Source organism: Oncorhynchus clarkii, chromosome 17, assembly GCF_045791955.1.
Source record: "Oncorhynchus clarkii lewisi isolate Uvic-CL-2024 chromosome 17, UVic_Ocla_1.0, whole genome shotgun sequence".
NCBI classification, from domain to species: Eukaryota; Metazoa; Chordata; class Actinopteri; order Salmoniformes; family Salmonidae; genus Oncorhynchus; species Oncorhynchus clarkii.
Window position 1 is genome coordinate 209,557 of NC_092163.1, and position 10,444 is coordinate 220,000.

Consider the following 10,444-nt stretch of genomic DNA (forward strand, 5'->3'; position numbering starts at 1 on the left):
CCCCGGCCTAGACAACAGATTACTGAGTTACCCCCGGCCTAGACAACAGATTACTGAGTTACCCCGGCCTAGACAACAGATTACTGAGTTACCCCGGCCTAGACAACATATTAGACAGGATGACTCTCTGTCGTGGTTATATTGAATGGATGAGACAGGATGACTCTCTGTCGTGGTTATATTGAATGGATGAGACAGGATGACTCTCTGTCGTGGTTATATTGAATGGATGAGACAGGATGACTCTGTCGTGGTTATATTGAATGGATGAGACAGGATGACTCTCTGTCGTGGTTATATTGAATGGATGAGACAGGATGACTCTCTGTCGTGGTTATATTGAATGGATGAGACAGGATGACTCTCTGTCGTGGTTATATTGAATGGATGAGACAGGACAGGACCCAGGGTCTGTGGGGGGATGTGAACCCAGACTGATGTATATATGGTCCAGGGTCTGTGGGGGGATGTGAACCCAGACTGATGTATATATGGTCCAGGGTCTGCGGGGGGATGTGAACCCAGACTGATGTATATATGGTCCAGGGTCTGTGGGGGGAATGTGAACCCAGACTGATGTATATATGGTCCAGGGTCTGCGGGGGGATGTGAACCCAGACTGATGTATATATGGTCCAGGGTCTGTGGGGGGAATGTGAACCCAGACTGATGTATATATGGTCCAGGGTCTGTGGGGGGATGTGAACCCAGACTGATGTATATATGGTCCAGGGTCTGTAGGGGGATGTGAACCCAGACTGATGTATATATGGTCCAGGGTCTGTGGGGGGGATGTGAACCCAGACTGATGTATATATGGTCCAGGGTCTGTGGGGGGATGTGAACCCAGACTGATGTATATATGGTCCAGGGTCTGCGGGGGGATGTGAACCCAGACTGATGTATATATGGTCCAGGGTCTGTGGGGGGAATGTGAACCCAGACTGATGTATATATGGTCCAGGGTCTGTGGGGGGATGTGAACCCAGACTGATGTATATATGGTCCAGGGTCTGTGGGGGGGATGTGAACCCAGACTGATGTATATATGGTCCAGGGTCTGTGGGGGGATGTGAACCCAGACTGATGTATATATGGTCCAGGGTCTGCGGGGGGATGTGAACCCAGACTGATGTATATATGGTCCAGGGTCTGTGGGGGGAATGTGAACCCAGACTGATGTATATATGGTCCAGGGTCTGTGGGGGGATGTGAACCCAGACTGATGTATATATGGTCCAGGGTCTGTGGGGGGGATGTGAACCCAGACTGATGTATATATGGTCCAGGGTCTGTGGGGGGGATGTGAACCCAGACTGATGTATATATGGTCCAGGGTCTGTGGGGGGGATGTGAACCCAGACTGATGTATATATGGTCCAGGGTCTGTGGGGGGGGATGTGAACCCAGACTGATGTATATATGGTCCAGGGTCTGTGGGGGGATGTGAACCCAGACTGATGTATATATGGTCCAGGGTCTGTGGGGGGGGATGTGAACCCAGACTGATGTATATATGGTCCAGGGTCTGTGGGGGGATGTGAACCCAGACTGATGTATATATGGTCCAGGGTCTGTGGGGGGATGTGAACCCAGACTGATGTATATATGGTCCAGGGTCTGTGAGGGGGATGTGAACCCAGACTGATGTATATATGGTCCAGGGTCTGTGGGGGGATGTGAACCCAGACTGATGTATATATGGTCCAGGGTCTGTGGGGGGGATGTGAACCCAGACTGATGTATATATGGTCCAGGGTCTGTGGGGGGATGTGAACCCAGACTGATGTATATATGGTCCAGGGTCTGTGGGGGGGGATGTGAACCCAGACTGATGTATATATGGTCCAGGGTCTGTGGGGGACGTGAACCCAGGTATACATTGCCTTTGGAAGGTATTCAGACTATTTGACTTTTTTCCACATTTTGTTACATGACAACATTATTCTCAAATGGATTAAAAGTTTATAAGGTCTATATGTGTCTTAACTCCTCTCTACACGTGGTTTGAGCGTGTCTCTAGCTGGTATATATTCCCCTCTATATGTGTTCTCCTGTCTCTAGCTGGTATATATTCCCCTCTATATGTGTCCTCCTGTCTCTAGCTGGTATATTTTCCCCTCTATATGTGTCCTCCTGTCTCTAGCTGGTATATATTCCCCTCTATATGTGTCCTCCTCTCTACACGTGGTTTGAGCGTGTCTCTAGCTGGTATATATTCCCCTCTATATGTGTCCTCCTGTCTCTAGCTGGTATATATTCCCCTCTATATGTGTCCTCCTGTCTCTAGCTGGTATATATTCCCCTCTATATGTGTCCTCCTGTCTCTAGCTGGTATATATTCCCCTCTATATGTGTCCTCCTGTCTCTAGCTGGTATATATTCCCCTCTATATGTGTCCTCCTGTCTCTAGCTGGTATATATTCCCCTCTATATGTGTCCTCCTGTCTCTAGCTGGTATATATTCCCCTCTATATGTGTCCTCCTGTCTCTATGCTGGTATATATTCCACTCTAAATGTTCCTTGACTCCTGTCTCCACGTGGTTTGAGCGTGTCTCCATGCTGGCTATTCTTCTGAACTGTGTGACGTTGGGAATGTTCCAGCCCTGTGACGACGTTCACTGTCTCAACAACCGCTGCTCTTTCCTACAGGTAAGTTGACCTGCTCTTTCCTACAGGTAAGTTGACTTGCTCTTTCCTACAGGTAAGTTGACCTGCTCTTTCCTACAGGTAAGTTGACTTGCTCTTTCCTACAGGTAAGTTGACTTGCTCTTTCCTACAGGTAAGTTGACTTGCTCTTTCCTACAGGTAAGTTGACTTGCTCTTTCCTACAGGTAAGTTGACCTGCTCTTTCCTACAGGTAAGTTGGCTCCTTACGTACAAATTCCATTCTTATTTTTATTTTGGACAGTGAAGCTAACGTTTATATGTCAAATTAGCTTCTATACTCCAGTATTTTGGATAAAGAGAATCAAGGGTTTCATGTGAGACAACAGTTTAACCTCTCTGGGATATGTAGCATCCCACCTCGCCAACAGCCAGTGAAAGTGCAGGGTGCCAAATTCAAAACAACAAACAATCTCATAATTAAAGTTCCTCAAGCATACAAGTATTTTACACCATTTTAAAGATAGAATTCTCGTTAATCCAGCCACAGTGTCTGATTTCAAAAAGGCTTTACAGCAAATGCACCACAAACGATTATGTTAGGTCACCACCAAGTCATAAAAAAACACAGCCATTTTTCCAGCCAAAGAGAGGAGTCACAAAAAGCACAAATAGAGATAAATGAATCACTAACCTTTGATGATCTTCATTAGATGACACTCATAGGACTTTATGTTACAGAATACATGTATGTTTTGTTCGCTAAAGTGCATATTTATATCCAAAAATCTCATTTTACATTGGCGTGTTACTTTCAGTAGTTCTAAAACATCTGGTGATTTTTGCAGAGAGCCACATCAATTTACAGAAATCCTCATCATAAATGTTGATGAAAATACAAGTGATACACATGGAATTAGAGATATACTTCTCCTTAATGCAACCGCTGTGTCAGATTTTTAAAAAACGTTACGGAGAAAGCAAACCATGCAATAATCTGAGTACAGCGTTCAGACAACAAAGCAGCCCAAAAGATATCTGCCATATTGGGTAGTCAACATTACTCAGCAATAACATTATAAATATGGACTACCTTTGATGATCTTCATCAGAATGCACTCCCAGGAATCCCAGTTCCACAATAAATGTTTGTTTTGTTCGATAATGTCCATCATTTATGTCCATATAGCTTATTTTGTTAGGCGTTTGCTAAACAAATCCAAACGCGCGTTCAGGTCCAGCCGAACGTCAGACGAAAAGTTCAAAAAGTTATATTACAGGTCGTAGAAACTTGTCAAACTAAGTATAGAATCAATCTTTAGGATGTTTTTAACATAAATCTTCAATAACGTTCCAACCAGAGAATTGTCTGTAGAAAAGCAGTGGAACGCGAGCTAACTCTCTCGTGACCGCGCCTCAGAGCCTGTGGCACTCTGCTAGACACCTGGCTCATTCCCCTATCATTCACCCCCACTTCACAGTAGAAGCCTGAAACAACGTTCTAAAGACTGTTGACATCTAGTGGAAGCCTTAGGAAGTGCAAAATGACCCCATTTACACTGTATATTGGAATGGCAAAGAGTTGAAAAACTACAAATCTCAGATTTCCCACTTCCTGGTCGGTATTTTCTCAGGTTTTTGCCTGCCAGATGAGTTCTGTTATACTCACAGACATCATTCAAACAGTTTTTAGAAACGTCAGAGTGTTTTCTATCCAATACTACTAATAATATGCATATATTAGCATCTGGAACAGAGTAGCAGGCAGTTTACTCTGGGCACCTTATTCATCCAAGCTACTCAATACTGCCATCTGGGACAGAGTAGCAGGCAGTTTACTCTGGGCACCTTATTCATCCAAGCTACTCAATACTGCCATCTGGGACAGAGTAGCAGGCAGTTTACTCTGGGCACCTTATTCATCCAAGCTACTCAATACTGCCATCTGGGACAGAGTAGCAGGCAGTTTACTCTGGGCACCTTATTCATCCAAGCTACTCAATACTGCCATCTGGGACAGAGTAGCAGGCAGTTTACTCTGGGCACCTTATTCATCCAAGCTACCCAGTCACCAAGAAGTTATCCGTTTAGAAATGAAACCTCCTTACATATCTACTAGGACCGTCTGAAGATGTCAGAAGTATTTGGACTTTTTTGGTTGAAGGGTCACCATGTTGAACAGGACCCCTGATTGGTTGAAGGGTTTACCTCCTCAAGATGACCACTGATTGGTTGAAGGGTCACCATGTAGAACAGGACCCCTGATTGGTTGATGGGTTGACCTCCTCAACATGTTGAACAGGACCACTGATTGGTCGAAGGGTTTACCTCCTCAAGATGTTGAACAGGACCACTGATTGGTTGAAGGGTCAACATGTTGAACAGGACCCCTGATTGGTTGAAGGGTTTACCTCCTCAAGATGTTGAACAGGACCCCTGATTGGTTGAAGGGTCAACATGTTGAACAGGACCCCTGATTGGTTGAAGGGTCAACATGTTGAACAGGACCACTGATTGGTTGAAGGGTCAACATGTTGAGCAGGACCCCTGATTGGTTGAAGGGTTTACCTCCTCAAGATGTTGAACAGGACCCCTGATTGGTTGAAGGGTCAACATGTTGAACAGGACCCCTGATTGGTTGAAGGGTCAACATGTTGAACAGGACCACTGATTGGTTGATGGGTTGACCTCCTCAACATGTTGAGCAGGACCACTGATTGGTTGAAGGGTTTACCTCCTCAAGATGTTGAACAGGACCACTGATTGGTTGAAGGGTTTACCTCCTCAAGATGTTGAACAGGACCCCTGATTGGTTGAAGGGTCAAGATGTTGAACAGGACCCCTGATTGGTTGAAGGGTTTACCTCCTCAAGATGTTGAGCAGGACCACTGATTGGTTGAAGGGTCAACATGTTGAACAGGACCACTGATTGGTTGATGGGTTGACCTCCTCAACATGTTGAGCAGGACCCCTGATTGGTTGAAGGGTTTACCTCCTCAAGATGTTGAACAGGACCACTGATTGGTTGAAGGGTCAACATGTTGAACAGGACCCCTGATTGGTTGAAGGGTCAACATGTTGAACAGGACCACTGATTGGTTGAAGGGTTTACCTCCTCAAGATGTTGAACAGGACCACTGATTGGTTGAAGGGTCAACATGTTGAACAGGACCCCTGATTGGTTGAAGGGTCAACATGTTGAACAGGACCCCTGATTGGTTGAAGGGTCAACATGTTGAGCAGGACCATTGATTGGTTGAAGGGTTGACCTCCTCAACATGTTGAGCAGGACCACTGATTGGTTGAAGGGTCAACATGTTGAGCAGGACCATTGATTGGTTGAAGGGTTGACCTCCTCAACATGTTGAGCAGGACCACTGATTGGTTGAAGGGTTTACCTCCTCAGGATGTTGAACAGGACCACTGATTGGTTGAAGGGTTGACCTCCTCAACATGTTGAGCAGGACCCCTGATTGGTTGAAGGGTCACCATGTAGAACAGGACCCCTGATTGGTTGAAGGGTTTACCTCCTCAAGATGTTGAACAGGACCACTGATTGGTTGAAGGGTTTACCACGTGAACCAGGAGATGTAGAGGAGAATATTTGGGCTGTTTTGTGGGAAAACAGCAGTGCCAGTCCCAGCAGTGGGATTAAAGGTTCGGAGGTCAGAGACAGAATTATCCCAAAATGCACTCCTCTGTGGTTAAAACATGTCTGTTATAAACATCACTGTGAATGTAAATAACATGAGATAAACAACTACAGTACTCACTGCTTTCCTCTGTGTGTGTGTCTGTGTGTGTGTGTGTGTGTCCCTTTGTGTGTGTGTGTGTGTCTCTCTCTCTTTGTGTGTGTGTGTGTGTGTGTGTGTACGTGCGTGTGCATGTGTGTGTGTGTCTCTCTCTCTTTGTGTGTGTGTGTGTGTCTCTCTCTTTGTGTGTGTGTGTGTCTGTATGTGTGTGTGTGTGTGTGTCCCTTTGTGTGTGTGTGTGTCTCTCTCTCTTTGTGTATGTGTGTGTGTGTGTCTCCCTTTGTGTGTGTGTGTGTCTCTCGCTCTTTGTGTGTGTGTGTGTGTGTGTGTCTCTTTGTGTGTGTGTGTGTACGTGCGTGTGCATGTGTGTGTGTGTCTCTCTCTCTTTGTGTGTGTGTGTGTGTGTGTGTGTGTGTGTGTGTGTGTGTGTGTGTGTTAGGCTCTGGATGACGGTATCTTTGTGTTCTTTGCGGTGGAGATGCTGGTGAAGATGGTGGCTCTGGGTGTTCTAGGTAGGTCACCTTTTTAAAGTGGGAATTACAAAGTTTAGAATAAAACAATTATGAAAAATACCTCTCATTCCTCCGACGGAGACATTTCTATAGTAGAACAGGCCTGAATGTCCTCTCATTCTCCAACAGAGACGTTTCTATAGTAGAACAGGCCTGAATGTCCTCTCATTCTCCAACAGAGACGTTTCTATAGTAGAACAGGCCTGAATGTCCTCTCATTCTCCAACAGAGACGTTTCTATAGTAGAACAGGCCTGAATGTCCTCTCATTCTCCAACAGAGACGTTTCTATAGTAGAACAGGCCTGAATGTCCTCTCATTCTCCAACAGAGACGTTTCTATAGTAGAACAGGCCTGAATGTCCTCTCATTCTCCAACAGAGACGTTTCTATAGTAGAACAGGCCTGAATGTCCTCTCATTCTCCAACAGAGACGTTTCTATAGTAGAACAGGCCTGAATGTCCTCTCATTCTCCAACAGAGACGTTTCTATAGTAGAACAGGCCTGAATGTCCTCTCATTCTCCAACAGAGACGTTTCTATAGTAGAACAGGCCTGAATGTCCTCTCATTCTCCAACAGAGACGTTTCTATAGTAGAACAGGCCTGAATGTCCTCTCATTCTCCAACAGAGACGTTTCTATAGTAGAACAGGCCTGAATGTCCTCTCATTCTCCAACAGAGACGTTTCTATAGTAGAACAGGCCTGAATGTCCTCTCATTCTCCAACAGAGACGTTTCTATAGTAGAACAGGCCTGAATGTCCTCTTATTCTCCAACAGAGACGTTTCTATAGTAGAACAGGCCTGAATGTCCTCTCATTCCTCCAACAGAGACGTTTCTATAGTAGAACAGGCCTGAATGTCCTCTCATTCTCCAACAGAGACGTTTCTATAGTAGAACAGGCCTGAATGTCCTCTCATTCCTCCAACAGAGACGTTTCTATAGTAGAACAGGCCTGAATGTCCTCTCATTCTCCAACAGAGACGTTTCTATAGTAGAACAGGCCTGAATGTCCTCTCATTGTACAACAGAGACGTTTCTATAGTAGAACAGGCCTGAATGTCCTCTCATTCTCCAACAGAGACGTTTCTATAGTAGAACAGGCCTGAATGTCCTCTCATTCTCCAACAGAGACGTTTCTATAGTAGAACAGGCCTGAATGTCCTCTCATTCTCCAACAGAGACGTTTCTATAGTAGAACAGGCCTGAATGTCCTCTCATTCTCCAACAGAGACGTTTCTATAGTAGAACAGGCCTGAATGTCCTCTCATTCTCCAACAGAGACGTTTCTATAGTAGAACAGGCCTGAATGTCCTCTCATTCCTCCAACAGAGACGTTTCTATAGTAGAACTGGCCTGAATGTCCTCTCATTCTCCAACAGAGACGTTTCTATAGTAGAACAGGCCTGAATGTCCTCTCATTGTACAACAGAGACGTTTCTATAGTAGAACAGGCCTGAATGTCCTCTCATTCTCCAACAGAGACGTTTCTATAGTAGAACAGGCCTGAATGTCCTCTCATTCTCCAACAGAGACGTTTCTATAGTAGAACAGGCCTGAATGTCCTCTCATTCTCCAACAGAGACGTTTCTACCATCAGGCTGCTGAATAGACACCACTAGTCAGCTGTTTCTACCATCAGACCATCAGGCTGCTGTATAGACACCACTAGTCAGCTGTTTCTACCCCCAGACCACCAGGCTGCTGAATAGACACCAGTAGTCAGCTGTTTCTACCCCCAGACCACCAGGCTGCTGTATAGACACCACTAGTCAGCTGTTTCTACCCCCAGACCATCAGGCTGCTGAATAGACACCACTAGTCAGCTGTTTCTACCTTCAGACTGCTGAATAGACACCACTAGTCAGCTGTTTCTACCATCAGGCAGCTGAACAGACACCACTAGTCAGCTGTTTCTACCCCAGACCATCAGACTGCTGAATAGACACCACTAGTCAGCTGTTTCTACCTACAGACTGCTGTATAGACACCACTAGTCAGCTGTTTCTACCCCAGACCATCAGACTGCTGAATAGACACCACTAGTCAGCTGTTTCTACCCCCAGACCATCAGACTGCTGAATAGACACCACTAGTCAGTTGTTTCTACCATCAGACTGCTGAATAGACACCACTAGTCAGCTGTTTCTACCTTCAGACTGCTGTATAGACACCACTAGTCAGCTGTTTCTACCCCCAGACCACCAGGCTGCTGTATAGACACCACTAGTCAGCTGTTTCTACCCCCAGACCACCAGGCTGCTGTATAGACACCACTAGTCAGCTGTTTATACCCCCAGACCTTCAGGCTGTTGAATAGACACTACTAGTCAGCTGTTTCTACCTTCAGACTGCTGAATAGACACCACTAGTCAGCTGTTTCTACCATCAGGCTGCTGAATAGACAACACTAGTCAGCTGTTTCTATCTCCAGACCATCAGGGTGCTGAATAGACACCACTAGTCAGCTGTTTCTACCCCCAGACCATCAGGCTGCTGAATAGACACCACTAGTCAGCTGTTTCTACCATTAGGCTGCTGTATAGACACCACTAGCCAGCTACTTGCTCCCCATGTCCCCCTCTTGCCCCCCTGGACCCTGTGCATGTGACTAATAAACTCTAAACTAAAACTCTATCTGATTGGTTGTAGCTTCCCCACAGTTAATTGAACCACCTGTGGTTGACTCTCACAGAGCAGAGACTTTATGAAATATTAAATGTTTGATTATTTAATGTAGCGTGTTAAATACTCTAATAATGTGGAGTGAAACTTTATTCATTATTGTAACATTATTTAAATTAATGTTTAACTCTAATTAATGAATATGATTCATATAACATGATTTAAATACATGTTTCTACCTGTTATTATTAACTTTGTAGGTCAGAAGGGTTACCTTGGCGACACCTGGAACAGACTGGACTTCTTCATCGTTATCATCGGGTCAGTGTTGGACAGAACACACACACACACACAAACCTAGTCCTGAACTAAACCTAGTCCTGAACTAAACCTAGTCCTGATTTAAACCTAGTCCTGAACTAAACCTAGTCCTGAACTAAACCTAGTCCTGATCTAAACCTAGTCCTGAACTAAACCTAGTCCTGATCTAAACCTAGTCCTGAACTAAACCTAGTCCTGAACTAAGCCTAGTCCTGATCTAAACATATTCCTGATCTAAACCTAGTCCTGAACTAAACCTAGTCCTGATCTAAACCTAGTCCTGATCTAAACCTAGTCCTGAACTAAACCTAGTCCTGATTTGAACCTAGTCCTGAACTAAGCCTAGTCCTGATCTAAACCTAGTCCTGATCTAAGCCTAGTCCTGATCTAAACCTATTCCTGATCTAAACCTAGTCCTGAACTAAACCTAGTCCTGATCTAAACCTAGTCCTGAACTAAACCTAGTCCTGATCTAAACCTAGTCTTGAACTAAATCTAGTCCTGATCTAAACCTAGTCCTGATCTAAACCTAGTCCTGAACTAAACCTAGTCCTGAACTAAACCTAGTCCTGATCTAAACCTAGTCCTGATCTAAACCTAGTCCTGAACTAAACCTAGTCCTGATC

At 45.0% G+C, this 10,444-nt stretch overlaps 1 protein-coding gene across 1 annotated transcript in view; it reads left to right on the plus strand.

The window, feature by feature from the left end:
• The first annotated feature begins 2,546 nt into the window (after nucleotides 1-2,546).
• LOC139369997 (voltage-dependent T-type calcium channel subunit alpha-1H-like) overlaps nucleotides 2,547-10,444 on the plus strand; it is a 173,336-nt gene continuing 165,438 nt past the window's right edge. The window contains exons 1-3 of the mRNA XM_071109275.1: nucleotides 2,547-2,653; nucleotides 6,800-6,872; nucleotides 9,758-9,818. Coding sequence (XP_070965376.1) covers nucleotides 2,561-2,653; nucleotides 6,800-6,872; nucleotides 9,758-9,818 — 227 coding nt within the window. The 5' untranslated portion in view covers nucleotides 2,547-2,560. The remainder of the gene's footprint in view (nucleotides 2,654-6,799; nucleotides 6,873-9,757; nucleotides 9,819-10,444) is intronic.